Consider the following 22,065-nt stretch of genomic DNA (forward strand, 5'->3'; position numbering starts at 1 on the left):
ACATGTGGTCAGAGTGGGGACGTTGGTTCAGTTAGCAAGCTGCTTGGTAGGTGTTCACATGCTTCTCTGTCTCTCCCATTCTCTCTCTGTTCCCCACCAACATCGGTCACAATGTTGAGTTGTGCAGTGCGTGACTGTTTTAATTATCAGTAGTATATAATATGTAGTATGTTGTATGTGATAAATGAAAACCATTATTTTTTTTCTTGGTAATTTTGCATCTTTAGACATTAGTAAATTTCTGATGTCTAGTTATTGAGAGGTCCCATTCAGTTACTTGTGTAGATATAAATTGCCTCAGTTATATATGTAACGTAAAAATGAAATAATAATAATGATAATAATAATAATAATAATAATAATAATAATAATAGTGAAAACTGCAACACTATATTAATATTAATAATAATATGAGCAAAAGTTTAATAATAGTAATAATAATGATAATAATAATAATAATTAATAACAGCAAGAGTATTGATATTATTGAATATGATAATGATACAATGGTAAAAGAGAGAGAGAGAGAGAGAGAGAGAGAGAGAGAGAGAGAGAGAGAGAGAGAGAGAGAGAGAGAGAGAGAGAGAGAGAGAGAGAGAGAGAGAGAGAGAGAGAGAGAGAGACAGAGAGAGAGGGACAGAGAGGAGAGAGAGAGAGGGACAGAGAGAGAGAGAGAGAGAGAGAGAGAGAGAGAGAGAGAGAGAGAGAGAGAGAGAGAGAGAGAGAGAGAGAGAGAGAGAGAGAGAGAGAGAGAGAGAGAGAGAGAGAGAGAGAGAGAGAGAGAGACCTGCTGGCAAGTAGAGGGTGTGGGGTGGTATACTAGGGTACAGAGAAGCCTTCACAAAATTTGTCTCATGTGCCAGGTAAGTATGATTTGCTCAGCGGGCAAGGGAGAGCATGAAGTTTCCGTGCAAGAAAGACACATCCTGAGAGGACGCTCCCCTGTTGGTGAACCAGCTGACGTCACTAGCCCCAGCTCTTTTTCCCTGGGCGTAGATCGACCTTCTATTCTATGAGCCTTGGATACAACAAGGGAAGATGTTGGGTGAGGTTCCATATGTATACGAACAATACATGTACAGTGCTTTACGTACATTATCGTCGTTATTACACACCATCTTACTGAATTACTGTACGTACAGTATTTGTAAGTGACGCCACAGACCCCGTGATACAGCGAAAAATCCGCAGAAAGTATTTACGAGTATGTATAAAAACCGCGAAACAGTAAAGCCGTGAAAGTCGAACCGCGAAATAGCGAGGGAACACTGTGTGTGTGTGTGTGTGTGTGTGTGTGTGTGTGTGTGTGTGTGTGTGTGTGTGTGTTTCACTGTTTGATCTGCTGCAGTCTCTGACGAGACAGTCAGACGTTACCCTACGGAACGAGCTCAGAGCTCATTATTTCCGATCTTCGGATAGGCCTGAGACCAGGCACACACCACACACAGGACAACAAGGTCACAACTCCTCGATTTACATCCCGTACCTACTCACTGCTAGGTGAACAGGGGCTACACGTGAAAGGAGACACACCCAAATATCTCCACCCGGCCGGGGAATCGAACCCCGGTCCTCTGGCTTGTGAACCACTGAGCTACCGGGCATGTGTGTGTGTGTGTGTGTGTGTGTGTGTATATATATATATATATATATATATATATATATATATATATATATATATATATATATATATATATTGTTACGTACACCACATGGCTGCGGTTAACTGCTATAGCTCACTAGAGTGTTATTCTAGCAAAATCGCCAACTTTGTTACGGTCAGTACAGTGGGGATTATAAAACACTCCACAGAGTCCCCACTACTATAACTCACAGCCGCCGTAACCCTCAGGTTCTTTCAAGGTCGCCAACAGTGTATAATTTCCCCCACTGTAAGGGAATCTCCTCAGCAACTCCTTCTCCTCCTGTACCCAACCAAGTAGAATTTATAAATGGTAGATGCTGTGTAACAGGGCAAGGCCTTAATACCCCCTAGAGAAACTGCCCACAAGGACAATTCCACCCACTTCTCTATGAAGTATTAATGCCTCTCCACACGCCTTGTCCACAGACTGTGATAACTCACAGACCGGAACAGTGCGCGCGGTATATTACTATACTATCTTACTACAAGTGCTTCCTAACACCTGTCAGACTGACATCCCTGGCCAACTACTACTGCAATATATGATGTGTACAGCACATCCGGTGATGTACACACAAGCCCAGACACCACCTACGGGTGACAACCACTATACACTGAGTCCAAATACTCGTCGCAGACAAGTCTGGCAGATGACTACTACGCACCACTGGCCGACATGAAGCCTCTCAGCATTCAATAGTGTGCGTGGCTACTACCACTACAATACAGTATACTACTGAAACTATACAAAAAAGATGATGGTGGGGGCACACAGCCACCCACCAAACCCCACTGGTGACCACGGCCACCAACAAACAAACAGGACGAAACAATAAACGTCCCTCCGCATCGCCACACCCGAGTGGACGAACGCACGAGAAATGCAGCCCCAACCGGCCACACTTTCTCAGAACAACAAGCCCGTTGTTCTACAGCCACGGTCTAACCGAGTAACAAGCCAGCTACTGAAAGGGAGGGCACAACCCTTAAAGTATGGGGAGTTGATTTACTTTCTGTCTGTTACAATGGGGAAAAATCACACCTGTCAAAAATGCTAAAATAATTTTTTCCTTATAAAAACATATTTCTTTGTGTTATTCTGAGTACAACGATGTAGATTGTAACATGTTATGACCTCTGAGAGCAAAGTTATTGTATATAGAAAAATTCATGGCAGAACCCGCCGCTAAGAAATACCCCCCAAGCTCATATAACACCGCACGCATGCTCTCTCTCTCTCTCTCTCCTTTTGGGCATTTCAATTTGATGTAAAAGTAGGAACTTTTGCACTTTCTTGTCAAGAAAATGCAAACTCAGATATATGAAATGATGTGCAAACAGAAAAAGAAAAAGAAACCACATATTACAAGTATTGTGGATTTCTAATATAATTGGAATCTGGCAACTCTTATTAGCAATGGGATTCACGTGACTTGGCTGATAAGCAGTCTTTTACAGGCAACCAGGGGTGACACACACCAGCGCATTGCTCGAGGCGAATAGGTTACATGAGGAAGTTTATGAACGTCGCTGTGAGGGTTGGTTTCTGTCTCCCAGATCACTATCAGAATCACTACTGGAGTCTTCCTTTTCTTCTATCTCAATAAAAAAAATCGCTGTCTTAATTTTTATCACTCCTCAATGTCATTACCAAGTAACTGACACAACATCACTCGGACTACCGTTTCCTCCCTCTGGGTCACGGGGGTTGCCAGATGTCGCCTTGAAATGGGAAAAGATGACCTATTGTGAGAGAACGTATGTCTCAAGGCTCAAGGAGGTGAGCGAGAAAAGATGCCAGATACCTCCACTTGCCCTAGGACCAATAGTGAAGGGGAGAGACTCAAACGTTCAGTGTGGAAAAATCATGATTACCGGTATGATTCCCGCCTCTCCTCACGCGACGTTACAATCGTACCGATACTATCACTGTACTTTAAGGGTTGACAAAGGTTCACACAACGAAATTTCGCTACAACGAAGGTTTCATTTTACTACCATCTGCTTGTTTAACGAACACCAAACTCACTTTAACGAAGTTTTATCCAGGTAATTATTTCCAAGTTTGAAAGCACCGCCGTATCACGCAAGCCAACAGGCTTTTGAATACACCAGCACTTCTGGTGGACAACATGCGCACCACTCACTACCCGTGTTCAGAATAATAGCAGCGTCACCAGCAGCTTGTCTTCCCTTGCTCAATTTACTACCAAAACGCCCTTACTCTACTCTCTTACTCTCCTACTCTCGAAGTGAAGCTGGATATTATTCACAGACACGAGTGAGGCGAGAAAACTAATAGCATTGCTCGCCACCATCTTGACTCCATCTACTGTCTACTATTTTCAAGTCAGCAGACTCTATCAAGAAGGCTGGTGAGACCGTATCTTGTTTGCAAGCTAAAAGAACCACCTGAACTTGTGACTACAATGGATAAAATGGAAAGCCTTGTGGAAATGTGGTACATAAGTTTTGTATGTGATACAATGATGCGCCCTTTGTTTACATTCCACAGGTTGCCAGTTAGTGTCTTTCCCACTCAACTCTCCTTCCCTTCATAAATTTAAGATCATCAACATTATAAAGTTATGTACATACATACATTAGTGTACATTATAATAACTTAAATTAAACTGCCTAAATGTTTAATTTCACAGTTTTTACTTTCATTCAATCTTTCACTGTACTATTATGCACTCTCGCTTTGTTTATTTCAGTGGAAGTTCAAGTCAGGGGTTAAACTTGTTATAATCGGTTCACTTAACGAAGGGTTTTTAGGAACATAACCCCTTCATTAACGGGGGAGATTTGCCTTAATTTTTGAAGATGCGTGTGAAAAATATCTGTTTTCTGTTCTACAGCCAGGCAACAACTAGTATCCCTCTAATATCGAATGGTGAAGTTATTTTTTCTCAACCGCAATTTTTAAAGGGCCTAGCGAGCAGCCCTTTAAATGTCTATTAATGTCCGTAACACGCGAGTAAAGGAGGAAAATGCACGTTTTTTTTTTCTTTACGCTTGAAATAACTATTTTATGAAGAAATAATGAAGTGAAAACACATTCTCATACCTCTGGCATCTTGAACCCAGCCAGCAGCCAGCAGCCAGCAGCGCAGCAAGCAGCGCGTATATTAGGGTGACACTTAAATTAGAATTTTCGATTTTCTACTGGGACGGGCGGCCAAATTGTGAGGTTCCGACCAGAAGCAACGTGTGTAAAATATTTTTTAAAAATATTAATATCAAGAGGTCGCTCAAGGAGGTCAAAGTTTGGAATAATTGTGTCAAAATCCTTATTTTTGCAAATATCGTTCAAAGTGTGTGATGTTGAGAGAATCTAATGCAAGATTCAAATATGATAGTATTCCAGATAATATTGCATATTGTATAATATACCTTCTATAATAATTGTTAATTCAAACATCAAACCTGGCACGAACATAATAACTCGTATAAAACGCGTAGTAAGTCGCGACGGTACACGTTCAATTCTTGTATGTTTTGGGGCAGTGTTGAGTGACAAGTGTGCCCTGCTGTGCAGCTGTTGTTCAGTCAGCTACACGCGTCACTGCGGGGCGGTTGTTGCACAGCGTGCGCTCCACTGCCTTAGCCTACTGTTTTCTTTTCACCGTGGCAATGGCATCTACAAGATCTAAGACCGAGGTTTATTTACTTGGCTCGTTGGAGCACTCTATCACTGGAACTAAGCTGCCGTCAAAGAAGCAGGTGCTGCAGGTGTTCCTATATCACCATCTGCAACAGAGAAAGACCAAGAACAACGCAGCAGTGGATACTATGGCAGTGGTGGAAGAATTCTGGAAGCGCGCTCGAATTCCTATGCAGAAGCCGCAGCGAGCAAGAGAAAATATCATCCGTTTGTATGAGAAATGGGTGGCACTGAAAAAGAACAAGAACAGAGCAACAGCGACCCAAAAGGCGAATGAGCGAAAGTTCGTCGACTCGCTCGAAAATATTTTCGACATTGCTCACGCAAATGCGATGTCGATGATCACGCTGGAAGAAGATCGGGAGTTTTTGAAGGCTCAGAGGGAGGAAGGAAGGCGAGGGTCGATGATTTCAAGGGACATGTCCCTGGCAAAGCAAGAGTCTCGACGCAAGAAACGAAAAGAAGAAGAGCAACGCCGTGTGACAAAGGCTCTTCAAGAGCAAGAGAAGGTGGATGAAACGGCCGAACTTTCATCGAGCTCAAGTTCAACGTGCTCCCCAAAACGACCATTTGATGAAGGCGCTGGTCCATCTGCGTCCCAGATGCCCCCGTCTAAGCGTCCGTGATCGTCGAAGAAGGTACTGGACAGTCACTTGTCTGCCGCATTGGATCGGACCTTGACTTCCGACCGTGACGCAGTTCACCTCGTCAGTGCTGCTGCTCGAAGCCTCGGACACGATCCCAACCAACTCGTGATAAATCGTGAGTCCTTCCGACGGGATCGGCGAAAATTCCGCGCTGTAGCGGCTGCGGAGATCAAGAAATCCTTCAAGCCGTCCGTTCCGCTCACTGTTCATTGGGATGGTAAGATCATCCCCACAGCGGATGGAGGCCCAGCCGTCGACCGTCTTCCAGTACTGGTTTCCGGAGACGGAGTGGAAAAGCTCCTCGCCGTGCCTAGTCTCCCCAATGGAACCGGACAGGCCGCTGCTCACGCCATTATAACAACACTCGAAGATTGGGGAGTTGAGAATCGGTGGTTGCTCTCTCCTTTGACACCACCGCTTCTAACACTGGTTTGGCAGCAGGGCATGTTCCATTGTAGAGCAACGACTAGGGCGTGATGTCCTCCACCTTGCCTGTCGCCACCACATTTACGAATTAATCTGTGAGAAGGCGTTCTTCACTTGCTTTGGACCCTCTAGCGGTCCTGAAATTCAACTTTTCAAAAGGTTCAAAGGAAAGTGGGAATACTTGGACAGGACGACACCGAAGGCAATGGAGATGGACAAAATGTCACAAAACCTCCGTGAGGGACGTGATGATCTGTTGGTGGAGTTTCAGCGCCTCCTCGACGGGACAAAAGCATTGAATGGTTGTAGAAAATGAATACGAGTCCAAAATTTGAAAATAGGTAAAAAAGAAAAATTCTGATTTTTTCACGTCTAGACTAGTAAAAAAATTTTTAAAAATAAAAAAAAATAAAAAAAGATTTTCAAAAATTTTTGTACGGATATATAGTAATATAGAAGATGTGATATTACTGTAAAAATCACATTAAAATCGGTGAAGAATTCGTGATTCCAAACGAATTCCAAAATTTTCGAAAAAAAAAAATTTCACTCTTATCCACACCAAATTTGGAGAGGATAATTAGCATAATGCTATGCATGTACTGTGTGAATTAGAAGAAAATTGCGCTATTTCTTAAACATAGGGGGATCTCCCCCTTAAGCGGGGGTTGCCTGTATATATATATATATATATATATATATATATATATATATATATATATATATATATATATATATATATAAATACATATACAGGTAATTCAATTTACGCGATAGATGCGTTCCAAGAGGCATCGCGTATATCAAAATTCGCATAAAACAAACATGTAATTCTCATAAGAAACAATAGATAATAGGAGGGATGCTGGATGTGGTCCAAAAAAATTCGTACAAAATACTCTATTTATTTGGCTAAATTAACATGTTTTTATTATTTACCATTCTAAATAATAGAAGTGTATTTAAAGTAAAGGGAAAAAACAAGAAATAATAAGAGAAAACAACAAAACAAAGAATATGTAAACAAAACACTCACTGCATCACTGCCTTCACCACTCACACCACAGTCAGTCACTCTTCCTCTGAGCTTTACCACTTTATCAAAAATCCACTGATCAAAAATAAACCCACATGCAGAAGATGAAGGATATTTTGGGGCCATCTTGGTGAATTATAGGCAGACTGAAGAGATTCCGTCTGTACTCAGTGCTGGTATACTGTACATGAGGCACGAGAATTTTGGAATACCAAAAAAATAAAGCAGAGATGAGATCGCCCACAGACAAGGCGGAGACTTACGACAACTCGGCCGCTGCTTCTTCTTGTGACCCTTTTAGCTTGCGTGTTGTCTTTCACCACGATATTTATGTTTCCACTCATCTATTGCCTGCTATAATGGATATCATATCTTAGTATTCATATACGCTCATGCCATGAGAATAACCTTGACTCCGTGGCACTGAGTGATAGTGAATTGCTAATGAAATATCTCGGTATTTCATTAGTAATTCACTATTACTGAGTGCCACGAAGTAGAGGTTATCTTCATGGCATGAGCGTATATGAATAGTAAGATATGATATCCATTATAGCAGGCAATAGAGGAATGAAAACATAAATATAGTGATGAAAGACAACACATAAGCTAAAAGGGGCACAAGAAGAAGAAGAAGAAGCGGCCGAGTCGCCGTGAGTCTCTGCCTCATCTGAGGGCGATCTCATCTCTGCTTTATTTTTTGGTATTCCATGTAAGATTTCACTTCATGCATTACAAAACAATCCTTTCTTGGGGGCAAGGTTTGTAAGAGGCTAATAGAAATGTTGTTTTGTCAACATAAATGCATATATAAGAAAGTAACACCACCTGGAGAGGTGATGTTACCAGCAACCTGAGAGCAACCTCATAGCAACCTTGATACCGTCCCTCCAAGCGTTCATGGACGCCATTACACGGCAGGAGGTTGCTCTGACATTTGTTAAAGTTTCTTGGATCCAGCTCCTGGCAACCAATGAGCACTTTTAGGCGGGCTACCAACCTCCACCTGCCAACAGCGACGAATCTTTGTGGATGCTATTTGATGAAGGTTGGTATGTGAGCAGGAGGTTGCCAAGGAGGTTGTCTACCAACATAGACAACAACCTGCTTCTTGGATCTGCCCCAGAACTCCCACCTATCGGCCAGCTGCAGAACTCTCTGGCGCTCAGTTTGAAAATGCAGCTGGGCCAAATCGCATATAAGCAAACCGATCGTGCAAATTAAATTAATTATAATGTCTTTTTGGTCGCGTTATAACAAACACGTGTAAATCTAGAGTTACCTGTGTGTGTGTGTGTGTGTGTGTGTGTGTGTGTGTGTGTGTGTGTGTGTATATATATATATATATATACATATATATATATATATATATATATATATATATATATATATATATATATATATATATATATACAGGCAACCCCCGCTTAACGAAGGGGTTACGTTCCTAAAAAAACACTTCGTTAAGCGAAACTTCGTTAAGCGAACTGATTATAACAAGTTTAACTCCTGATATGAACTTCCATTAAGAGTAAGCAAAGCGAGAGTGCATCATAGTACAGTAAAAGGTTTAACCCCTTCGCGCCGGATGTTAAAAAAGCAGCCTGTATGATATAAGGGTGGTAGTGCCGCACGCCCGAGCGCGGGAAACTCCTGCAAGCTTGTCATACTTGTCGTCTTTGTGTATTATCCTGCTATTTTTTTGTCACTATATCGCCTTCAAAGAGGAAAGTGGACGCTTCTCTCTTCGGAGAGAGAGAGAGAGAGAGAGAGAGAGAGAGAGAGAGAGAGAGAGAGTGTGTGTGACATTTGCTAATATTTTAGACACAAGCGAGACGCATGTAGCTTATCTTTCGAGAGGAAGAGGGGAGGGAGGGAAGGGAGGGAAAGAGAGAGAGAGAGAGAGAGAGAGAGAGAGAGAGAGAGAGAGAGAGAGAGAGAGAGATTTGAAAATTGTTTTTGTGTGTGTGTGTGTGTGTGTGTGTGTGTGTGTGTGTGTGTGTGTGTGTGTGTGTGTGTGTGTGTTTTCACGAATGTTACAAGGCGGGACACATGTAACTTATCTTGGGAGAGGGGAGAGGGAAGGGAGATGGGAGGAAGGAGAGGGGAGAGAGAGAGAGAGAGAGAGAGAGAGAGAGAGAGAGAGAGAGAGAGAGAGAGAGAGAGAGAGAGAGAGAGAGAGAGAGATGGGAACAGTCTATGCCATTGGGTAATTTTAGACACAAGGCGGGACGCATGTAGCTTATCTTTAGTGATTGGTGGAGACAAGGATGGTGGTGGGAGCACTAGGATTTCAAGGACAGCATATGGCGTGTGTAGTTGGTATCCAACACACTATACGGGACAACTGAACTGAAGAAAGCTCAGAAAAGAAATATGACGTCTACGTAGGCGTCACCGTATATGCTACTGGGGCTTCATGACGCCTACATAGGCGTCACCGTATTGAAGGGGTTAATGAAAGTAAAAATTATGAAGTTAAACATTTAGCTAGTTTAATTTAAGTCATTATAATGTGCACTAATGTATGTATGTATGTAACTTTATAATGTAGATGATCTTAACTTTATGAAGGGAGGGAGAGTGAAACGGGAAAGACACTAACCGGCAACTTGTGAAATGTAAACAAAGTGCGCATCATGGTACCGCATACAAAACTTATGTACCACATTTCCACAAGGCTTTCCATTTTATCCATTGTAGAGTCACAAGTTCAGGTGGTTCTTTTAGCTTTCAAGGAAGATACGGTCTCACCAGCCTTCTTAATAGAGTCTGCTGACTTGAAAATAGTAGACAGTAGATGGAGTCAAGATGGTGGTGAGCAATGTTATTAGTTTTCTGGCCTCTATCGTGTCTGTGAATAATACCCAGCTTCACTTCGAGAGTAAGACACTTCCTAGTCTTCTTAGGAACGTTAGGCCACATTGCAGGGCGTTTTGGTGGTAAGTTGAACTAGGGAATATGAGCTACTGGTGACGCTGTTATATTTTGATTGGGGAGTGAGTGGTGCGTGTGATCTTGATCTTGATCTTGATGCTACAGGTGATGCAGAATTTCTTGAGTCAAGCCTTTGGATCGGCAGCGCCTGTGTTGTCTACGAGAGGCTTGATCAGGACTTCTCCTGAGGCAGGCCTTAGTACCAGCAGCTCCTGGTGTATTCAAAAGCCTGTCTGCTTGCATGATACGGTGGGGCTTTCAAATTTGGAAAAAAAATACCTGGATAAAACTTTGTTAAAGCGAGTTTGGTGTTCGTTAAACGAGCAGATGGTAGTAAAATGAAACTTTCGTTGTAGTGAAATTTCTTTGTGTGAACCTTCGTTAAACAGGGGTTGCCTGTACTGGTCCGCACAGCAGGAAGCCACAGGTTACACTCCCACCCGGATGATGTTTGGCTGAGAGATGCGGCTGCCTCTGGACCTGGTTACTGGACGACCACCTGGGGAGGAGTTACTACAAACGGATCCTGAGTTTGTAGGAGCGTTGCAACAGCGGATGGAGCCCACGTGGTGACAGGTGTCGAGTAATCTTCACCTCGCGGGGCAAGCCAGGGACACCCAGTATGCTGTGGGGGACTGAGTTTGGCTATATAATCCCTGCAAGAAATGAGGCCTCGCTCCGAAGCTGCAGAGCTACTGGGAAGGTCCATACACCATTCTGCAATGACTTTCAGCTGTCACCTACAAGTTGGGCAATGGCACAAGTAAGCGGCAATCCCCATGTCGACCGCCTGTGGGCTTCTGTGGAGGAAGGACACTTCACATGGGGCCAACAAGGACCACCCTCGTTACCAGACAGTGAGGTGAGGAGCGACAACTAGGTGGAGGGTGATGTTGAAATAGACAATGTTGCGGAGTGTGTTGTCGGCATGCGTGAGGGTCCAGAGAACGAGGCTGAGAGTGTACCGTGTGTATCTCGCCCCCTCAGAACGAGATAAAGACCACAGTGGTGGACAGACTATGTGTGTGAGAGTGACAATGAATAGTTGAGACGTCTATTTTTGTGGGGGAGGGCAGTGTTACGGCGACGCAGAGGAGAGTAGTGAAGGTAGCGATTGCAACGCTATCTTGTTGGCACTGCTGCAATTGGTTGCAGTGGTGGTGTTGAAAGGAAATCAAATGTGAGGAACAGGATGCAGGTGGATAAGTCATCTGTGATTGGCTCAAGGGTTAGCCAATGGCAGAATAGCAGCTGGGGCAGGGAGAATATATAAGCGGCAGACCAGGACAGCAGAGAACGGGGCGGCACAGGCACAGGGATAATCTCTGCGAAGGTCCATGACTAGCGAGGGGTAGCAAGGTACACTTACTCACCAGAACTCAGACAGGCAGGAGGCAGGAAACACATAGCACAGCTTCTTAAGTTCATTTGAGTGCAATACAGTACATTATCAGGTAGTACAAGGTGATACACAGGACAAGAGCGGAGAGCGGAGAACACACACAGCGGTCACAAGGGGCGATGGAGAGGAGAGAACAGGAGCAGATGGTAGTAAAATGAAACCTTCGTTGTAGCGAAATATCATTGTGTGAACCTTCGTTAAACAGGGGTTGCCTATACTTGTAATATGTGGTTTCTTTTTCTTTTTCTGTTTTGCACATCATTTCATATATCTGAGTTTGCATTTTCTTGACATGAAAGTGCAAAAGTTCCTACTTTTACATCAAATTGAAATGCCCAAAAGGAGAGAGAGAGAGAGAGAGAGAGAGAGAGAGAGAGAGAGAGAGAGAGAGAGAGAGAGAGAGAGAGAGAGAGAGAGAGAGAGAGAGCGTGCGGTGTTATATGAGGTTGGGGGTATTTCTTAGCGGCGGGTTCTGCCATGATTTTTTTTTATATGCAATAACTTTGCTCTCAGAGGTCATAACATGTTACAATCTACATTGTTGTACTCAGAATAACACAAAGAAATGTTTTTATAAGGAAAAAATTAGTATTTTTGACAGGTGTGATTTTCCCTGTTGTAACAGACGGAAAGTAAATCAATCTCCCGTACTTTAAGGGTTAATACAATCTGTCTTAGTATAAGATGCTCTATTAACAAGTATAATTTAAAACCATCTTACGGGTAAAAAAGAAACTGAGGCAGCTGTGGTAAACATGGGGCCGTCAAGAGGGGCCGTTGTGGACGGCCATCGTGGTCAGGGACCGTCTTGACCATGACCCAGCGTCAACACATCCTCCTCAGCTGACTCCATCAAGCCACCACTACACACTCTTATCTAAACCAATAACAATTCCAATACTGTCATGCATCATAATATGTTTCTGAAATTCTTACTTATCCACAGAAATACATGTATTTCTTATATCTCACCAAGAAATACATAAAAAATGATAAAATACAGCATACTGACATAAGTGCTCTCACCATCCTCATGCTTGGCGCCCTCACACCTACACTAACATATCCTCGTAAAACCTGATACATGATTGGCTAAGTGTCCACCATCTTGAAAACAATGGGCCAATGACAGGCCTTGATATATGACAGATAGCCTTAAGCATAAACAAACTGTGCGGCGTAAGGGAGCATGGCTTCTGAAAAAAGCCAAGATCATGCTTGAAATGCTTTATCGTAAGAGCCATGATCGTGCCTGACGGGCTATAAGGGTTAAGGCTTTTAATTCATGAGCTGGATACTCTCTCTTCCCCTCGGATCTTCTAGAGTCTTCCATATGTCTGTGTGTATGTCTTGTGACCATGTGTGCTGCTACGCTAGGCAATGATCTTAATAACTAAAAACACTTAATATTATTATCCCAGACACTACAAAACAACAACCAAACAACTGCAAACAACACTCCTGAGGCACTGAGGCAGCGTGGTGCCCCAGCATGCAGTCAGCTGATCACGCAATGCTGCACGCAATCTGTTGAGTACGGTTGTTATTGTTCACACTCCAAAGCAAAGTTCGTCCTCCAATGCAAAAAAAACACAATTCTTTTGTTTGTAATCCAAGTAGTTCGTACTCAAAAGCATTCATACTCCAAGGTACCACTGTATATCAATGAAAAATTTTACTGGCTTATATAAGAGTGTGCAGTGCTGGCTTGATGGAGTCACATGAGGATTTGGTAATGCTTGTTTCTGACCACGAGAAGTTGAATTTTCATTATATTACATTTTGCTTACTTTCCTGCATTATTTTTCTATCTTTTATAGTTATAGCATAATAGTAGTAGTATATATAATAATAGTATTAAAAAGTAAGAAATTAGGTAAAAATAGAATTTTTTTGGTCTTGTGAGGTGGTTTGGAATGAATTATAATTACTTCAATAAGAATACATGTATTTTGTGATGCTTTGGAGTAAGACCGTTTTGAAGTAGGAATAAATATTTTAACGGATTAAGTACGTATTCCAAGGCACCACTGTATCTCTCTCTCTCTCTCTCTCTATAATATATATATATATATATATATATATATATATATATATATATATATATATATATATATATATGTAAATATATATACAGTAAGGTCCCGAGTTACGTCAGAGTTACGTTCCTGAAACATGACGTAAGTTGATTTTGTACGTAACTCAAGTTTTTGTACTTTCAAAGCATATTATCGAGTTTTCAACCAATCATTTTTTATGGTTATTCAGGTAAGTAAAAGGTTATATTGTTATATTGGTATATTATTTACAACTATGTAGGAATATATTGATTAAGGCCGCGAACGCGAAGGACTGCAGGTTGCCAAGAGGGGCGGCCTGAGGCCGCCAGAAGGGTGGGCAGGTCGAATGTTGTGACGCCCAGGGCGGACAGCTGGGAGCTTTGTGGAGTGAGGTAGGAGTAGAAGCGTTATATAAGTAAAAGGTTATATTGTTATATTATTTACAAGTATGTAGGAATATGAAACATAAGCTTGTTTATGTTGTTGATTAGGGCCACGAACGCGAAGGACTGCATGTTGCCAGAGGGGTGGACACCTGAGGCCGCCAGGAGGATAGGCAGGTCGAATGTTGTGATGCCAAGGGTGGACAGCTGGGAGCGTAGTGCAGTGCGGTGGGAGTAGAAGCGTGGGTAGCAGAGCAGGAAATGCAATAGGGATCAGCAGACAGGCGCAGACGGTGCAAGTGACCTGCAAGTGTCGTGTGGCCCAGACGAAGGCTCCGGAGTTGTTATTGTTGTGATAGGTGCACGAGCCTTCAAGGTCGTCAACCTCCCCATTGTCATGGTAACGGGCTTCCCATTTTCTTCTTCACTCCCTTATACACAGCTGCTGCCTCCCTTCTCATGTCTTTTAATTATGTCCACTTTTTCTTGTAGCGTAATGGTTTTCCTTTTCTTAGCATCACTGCTATCACTCAGGAGTTTTTTTTTTTGGTGCCATTGAGCAAGATACTAAGATAGTCAGCAAATGCAGATGTAGGAACACTCTTGCCAGGGGCGACGGTGTGGTGGAACTGAGGTACGTAGAGTGTTATTGTATTCAAGCGTGAGGTGGGCGGTGTGGCGGATAACCACTAGTGATGGCTGGCGGCCAACAATAACAATAAACCCTGCGCTTTACGATTTATAAATTTTCAATTTTTAAATCTTAAATTGCCTTATAGTGGACTGACGTAAGTGCGAGTTTGACGTAACTCGAGACCGACGTAACCAGGACCTTACTGTATGTATATATATATATATATATATATATATATATATATATATATATATATATATATATATATATATATATATATATATATATATATATATATATATATATATATATATATATATATATATATATATATATATATATATATATATATATATATATATATATATATATATATATATATATATATATATATATATATATATATATATATATATATATATATATATATATATATATATATATATATATATATATATATATATATATATATATATATATATATATATATATATACAGTCAACCCTCGGCTATCGCGACTTCGGCTATCGCGTTTTATTGCTATCGCGCTCCCATGAAAAGCTGCTAAAATTTCATTATCGCGCCCCGCCATGACGTCATGGAATATCTGAGCGCTCATTGATCAAAACCGCCTTCCCGCTAAGATCAATTTGGCTATCGAGTTTTCGGCTATGGCGCGGCTATTTCGGCCCCAATTGGGCGCGATAGCCGAGGGTTAAGTGTATATATTTATATATATATATATATATATATATATATATATATATATATATATATATATATATATATATATATATATATATATATATATATATATATATATATATATATATATATATATATATATATATATATATATATATATATATATATATATATATATATAATATACAGGCAACCCCCGCTTAACGAAGGTTCACACAAGGAAACTTCGCTACAAGGAAGGTTTCATTTTACTACCATCTGCTCGTTTAACGAACACCAAACTCGCTTTAACGAAGTTTTACCCAGATAATTTTTTCCAAGTTTGAAAGCCCTGTTGTATCACACAAGCCGACAGGCTTTTGAACACATCAGCACGTCTCGTGGACAACACACGTACCACTCACTCCCCCTGTTCAAAACAATAACAGCATCAGCAGCAGCTTGCCTTCCCTCGCTCAACTTACCACTAAAACGCCCTGCAATGTTGCCTAGCATTGCTAAGACCAGTAAATCTCTTACTCTTGAAGTAAAGCTGGATATTATTCACACACAAGAGAGGCGAGAATACTAATAGCATTGTTCGCCACCATCTTGACATCATCTACTGTTTCTACTATTTTTAAGTCAGCAGACTCTATAAAGAAGGCTGGTGAGATCATATCTTCCTTGCAAGCTAAAAGAACCACCTGAACTAATGACTCTACCATGGATAAAATGGAAAGCCTTGTGGAAATGTGGTACATAAGTTTTGTATGTGATACAATGATGCGCCCTTTGTTTACATTCCACAGGTTGCCGGTTAGTGTCTTTCCCGTTTCACTCTTCCTCCCTTCATAAACTTAAGATCATCAACATTATAAAGTTACATATATACATACATTAGTGTACATTATAATGACTTAAATTAATCTGCCTAAATGTTTAACGTCATAATTTTTACTTTCATTAAACCTTTCACTGTACTATGATGCACTCTTGGTTTGTTTACTTTCAATGGAAGTTCAAGTCAGGGGTTAAACTTGTTATAATCGGTTCGCTTAAAGTTTTTTTTTTTAGGAACGTAACCCCTTCGTTAAGCGGGGTTGCCTGTATGTCTCCAGCACCTGGAGGTTCTGCCTCACCTCCAGATTCACCTGCCCAAGCATCTCCAGCACCTGAAGGTTCTGCCTCTCTTGATTCACCAGCCCCAGTATCTCCAGCACCTTCTGCAACTTCCTCTACACAATAAGCCTGTCTCTCCATCCCTTGCAATGCCTACTTCCAGTGTGCAAGCCAACCAATTGAATAAAGGTAAGAATTTTGTTTTTGTTTTTTTCCCCCCGATGTTCCGACTTATGCCGAAATTTGGGTTACGACGCGTGTCAGGAACGGATCAACGTCGTAACCCAAGGACTCCCTGTATAGATTTAGTATAAGATAAATACAATGTTTATTGTATGCATGATATAAATTAACTATATTGCCCAAAATAACAATTTAACCTGCATAACTTGGGACACATCTATAGATGTTCATCATACAAGACTCAGTGGATGTCGATAGACGTTTAGGCTTTTTACAGCTATATTTTGGCTATTTTCTTCCCGTTTTCTTTGCTTGTGAGCTGGCAACACTCATCAGGAGTAAACACATGCTCTATGTCACTGTGTCACCAATGATGAATGGTAGGAGCGACAGTGATTTCACTGTGTCTGATTATGCCACCTCTTCCGCGCGCGCCTTACTTCTATTCCTCGGGTCTCTTGACATGTTACGGGGAGACAACTTTTGAATGAGATGGATATGAGAACAAGCGACAGGAGAGAGAGAGAGAGAGAGAGAGAGAGAGAGAGAGAGAGAGAGAGAGAGAGCGAGAGAGAGAGAGAGGATACAAAGGGGCCCGTTTTCTCTTGCTCTAGCCAAGGCTGCTGAACCCGATCGGACGCAAGGCCATGTAAACCAATGATACTACCTCATTCAACCTGTGATATTTTGGTAACTATGACATCTAGTGAATTCTGGTTTTTTGCATTGCAAAGAGGAAGAGTTGCTTGTGGGCAGAACACCATTTGTACTCACTCAATATGGCTTACTGGTTGATTGTTTTCTTCCATCGTCACTCCCAAGTCCTTTTCCTATTTTACTTTCTCCAGTTCTACTCCATCTCCCATCTTATAGATTCCCACGGGTCGTCTTTCAATCTTTCCCATTTCCATGACATGGCTTTTGTTCACATTGAATTCCATTTCCCACTTTTTACTCCATTGCCAGATCTTATTTAGGTCTTCTTGCAGTATTTCACAATCCTCTTTTTGCTTTATAACTCTGCACAGTTTCGTATCATCTGCAAACAGATTTATGTAGCTGTTCACTCCTTCTGGCATGTCGTTAATATAAATGAGGAAAAGTATTGGTGCCGATACTGACCCCTGTGGCACTCCGCTTTCTACTGCTCTCCACTTGGACTTCATATCTTTAACTATCGTCCTTATTTCTCTCTCCCTCAAATAATTTTCTATCCATCTTAATGTGCTTCCTTTTAAGCCACCCTTCTCCTCTAACTTCCATAGTAATCTTGCATGTGGCACTTTTTCAAACGCCTTTTTTAAATCCAAATAAATACAGTCAATCCATCCCTCTCTCTCTTGTACTCTATCAGCTATTCTAGAATAGAAACTCAATAAATTAGTTACACACGACCGTCTTTTTCTAAAACCAAATTGGCTATTTGATATTAATTTGTTGTATTCAAGGTACTCGATCTATTGTTTCTTTATTATTCTTTCACACATCTTGCATATTACACTAGTTAGTGATACTGGTCTGTAATTTAAAGGTTCTTCCTTCCTTCCGCTCTTATATATGGGAACCACCTCAGCTCTTTTCCATTCTACTGGTACTGTTCCATTTTCTATTGAGCATTTTATGATGTTGTATATAGGATTTGCTAGTTCTTCCCTACATTCTTTCAGTATTCTGCCTGTGACTTCATCTGGTCCCATTGCCTTCTCTTCATCCAGTTCCTTCATTAACTCTTTTATTTCAAGTTTGGTTACTTTAATCTCTTTCATATAGACTGTCTCTCTATTACCCTGTGTCCTTTCAAATTTGGATTCCTTAGTAAAGACCTCCTGGAATTTATTATTTAATAGTTCTGCCATACCTTTTGGGTCTTCCACCATCCTGTTCTTTCCTTTTAACCTTTCTATTGTTTCTCTTTGCCTAATTTTTCCATTTATGAATCTGTAGAACAATTTTGGTTGCTCCTTACATTTTTTGACAATGTCCTTTTCAAAGTTCTTTTCCTCTTCCTTCCTCACCTTAACATATTCATTTCTCGCTGCTTTGAAGTTTTCCTTATTTGCTGGATTTCTATTTCTCCTCCACCTTTTCCATGCTCCATCTCTTTTCTCCTTTGCCCTAGCACACATTGCATTAAACCAATCTTTCTTTCCTTCTTCTTTAGGTCTATATTTTGGGACATATTCCCTGACTCCTGTTTTGTATATTTCCAAAAATAAGTTATACTTCTCTTGCATCGTCTCTGAGTTTTCCATCTCCTCCCAGTTTACGTTTTTAAAATAGTTCTTGAGATTCTCAATATCAGCTTTTCTGTAATTTAATCGGTCTCATTTGTATGAATCATCTCTATCTTCCTTTCCCTCTTCTATATCCATTTCTAATATTACATGGTCACTTTCCCAATAGGCACTTATATCTTATATCATCATTCATTTGTATACCCCTTGTGTGTGTGTGTGTGTGTGTGTGTGTGTGTGTGTGTGTGTGTGTGTGTGTGTGTGTGTGTGTGTGTGTGTTACGGAGTCCTGTTGTCTGCGTGGGTGGTCCAGCTGGTGTACGCTCGATGCCGGTGACGTGATTGGCTGGCGTATGATGTTGGAGGTCTTCATTTCTTTTTGTTTCCCTTTATCAGACATCAGTAAATGTTTTATGTTATGAAATGTGTTTTGTATTATACTTAAAATTATTCTGTAAAGTGTGACATAAATATTGTGGACTGTATACATATAATGTGGGATACAGTACAGTACAATCACTCAAACTTCTTAGTATATGTGGATGGTGGAATAGCCTACGTAAAATAGTGAAATCACCTACACAAATACAAATTGACAAGTAGGAAAAGAGCAATCATAACATATGGGCCGCCATAATGGCTAGAAAGGCCCATGCCACTCCCCCGATAGTCTGGCAAATCTTCAAGAAAAAAAAAGCCTACGTAAATCTTGTGTGGTGTGTTGAGAAAGTACACAGTGGACTGGTGGTAGTAGCAATCCCTGTAAGATGTTATGACAGTACTACAAAGAGATAAAGCAAGTTGGTTTTAGTTTAGTGGGGTTTACATAGTACCCTCAAGGTTTTAATCTTACTTTCAGCCTTACTATCTTACAATCCGGAAAATCCTAGACTCCGTAATGCCTGAACCCCCATGACTTCGGATATCAGGACTTTTACTGTATATATATATATATATATATATATATATATATATATATATATATATATATATATACAGTCAACCCCCTCTTAACGAAGGTTTGCACTATGAAATTTCGCTACAACGAAGGTTTCCTTTTACTTCCATCTGCTCGTTTAACGAACACCAAACTTGCTATAGCGAAGTTTTATCTAGGTAATTTTTTCCAAGTTTGAAAGGCCCGCCGTATTACGCAACCCGACAGGCTTTTGAATACACCAGCGCCTCGCGTGGACAAAACGCGCACCACTCACTCCCCTAGTTCAAAACAATAACATTGTCAGCAGCAGCTCATCTTCCCTCGCTCTACATGCCACCAAAACGCCCTGCAATGTCGCCTAGCATTGCTAAGAAGTCCAGTAAGTCTCTTATCTCAAAGTGAAGCTGGATATTATTCACAGACACCACCATGGCTTGACTCCATCTACTGTCTACCATTTTCAAGTCAGCAGACTCTATTAAGAAGGCTGGTGAGATCATATCTTCCTTGCAAGCTAAAAGAACCACCTGAACTCATGACTCTGCAATAGATAAAATGGAAAGCCTTTTGTACCTGAACTCATGACTCTGCAATAGATAAAATGGAAAGCCTTTTGTATGCGGTAGAATGATGCGCCCTTTGTTTACATTCCACAGGTTGCCAGCTAGCATATTTCCCACTCCACTCTCCCTTTCTTCATAAATTTAAGATCATCAACATTATAAAGTTACATACATACATTAGTATACATTATAATGATTTAGTCTTAAATTAAACTGTTTAAATGTTTAACTTCATAATTTTTACTTTCATTAAACCTTTCACTGTGCTATGATGTACTCTCGCTTTGTTTACTCTCAATGGAAGTTCAAGTCAGGGGTCAAACTTGTTATAATTTGTTCGCTTAACAAAATTTAGTTTAACGAAGGTTTTTTTAGGAACGTAACCCCTTCGTTAAGCGGGGGTTGCCTGTGTGTATATATATATATATATATATATATATATATATATATATATATATATATATATATACACACACACACACACACACACACACACACACACACACACACACACACACACACACAGAGTCAAACCTCGGCTATCACGACATCGGCTATCGCGTTTTATTGCTATCGCGCACCCATGAAAAGCTGCTAAGATTTCATTATCGCGACCTCAGATGCCTGCTATCGCGCGCCCAGCCATGACGTCATGGGATATCTGAGCGCTCATTGGCCAAAACTGCCTTCACGTCAAGATCAATTCGGCTATCGTGTTTACGGCTATGGCGCGGCTATTCCGGTCACAATTGGGCGCGATAGCCGAGGGTTAAATGTGTATATATATATATATATATATATATATATATATATATATATATATATATATATATATATATATATATATATATATATATATATATATATATATATATATATATATATATATATATATATATATATATATATATATATATATATATATATATATATATATATATATATATATATATATATATATATATATATATATATGAAGCAGCATATTATTGTTAAGTGTAAAGTATTGTATTGTGTCCTTTGATCATTATGATATTAGTGTGTAAGTCGAAGCTGAAGCAGGAGGTTGAGGTTGTGAAAAGCAGGGTTGGCTTCGGTTCAGAGGTGAAGAGTGGCCGTGGAGTCGGTGGGTTGAGAGAGCGAGAGAGGCTAGCACTGCAGCCAGTTCACTCCCGCCCATCTCCCGCTGCCGCCTCGCCACCCTACTTTAGTTGGTTTCCTGTACTTGGTCTCTTGGTGGAATATACGGATAATCGTACTGTGTTCTTTGTTCTTTCTTGTTGCCTCAAGCTATCTAGGCAACATGGAGAACACATTCGATCTGAAGCTCATTCCTGAATTCGATGGCGCCGGCACGCAGTCCGTGGTGGAGTGGCTGGAGAAGGTGGAATTGGTTTGCAAGCTGAGAGGTGTCCAAGACGTGGCCAGTGTGATTCCTCTACGCCTCACGGGGGGCGCCTTCGCTGTGTACCTACAGCTGACAGACGAAAATAAGAAGAAGAC

General features: G+C 40.9%; 2 protein-coding genes across 5 annotated transcripts in view; one reads left to right on the top strand and one right to left on the bottom strand.

The window, feature by feature from the left end:
* LOC123500120 (UBX domain-containing protein 7-like) overlaps positions 1–22,065 on the bottom strand; it is a 118,155-nt gene that overhangs the window by 58,397 nt on the left and 37,693 nt on the right. The window lies entirely within an intron of this gene.
* On the top strand, positions 5,130–6,067 carry LOC123500125. Its single transcript, XM_045248794.1, has one exon. It carries the CDS (start codon positions 5,282–5,284, stop codon positions 5,936–5,938), a length of 657 nt encoding a protein of 218 aa, XP_045104729.1. The 5' UTR covers positions 5,130–5,281; the 3' UTR covers positions 5,939–6,067.

This window comes from Portunus trituberculatus, chromosome 50 (genome assembly GCF_017591435.1).
Source record: "Portunus trituberculatus isolate SZX2019 chromosome 50, ASM1759143v1, whole genome shotgun sequence".
NCBI classification, from domain to species: Eukaryota; Metazoa; Arthropoda; class Malacostraca; order Decapoda; family Portunidae; genus Portunus; species Portunus trituberculatus.

What these genes read in the sequence shown, in the direction of transcription:
- LOC123500125 (XM_045248794.1), top strand. Translation starts at nt 5,282, where the DNA reads ATGGCATCTACAAGATCTAAGACCGAGGTTTATTTACTTGGCTCGTTG.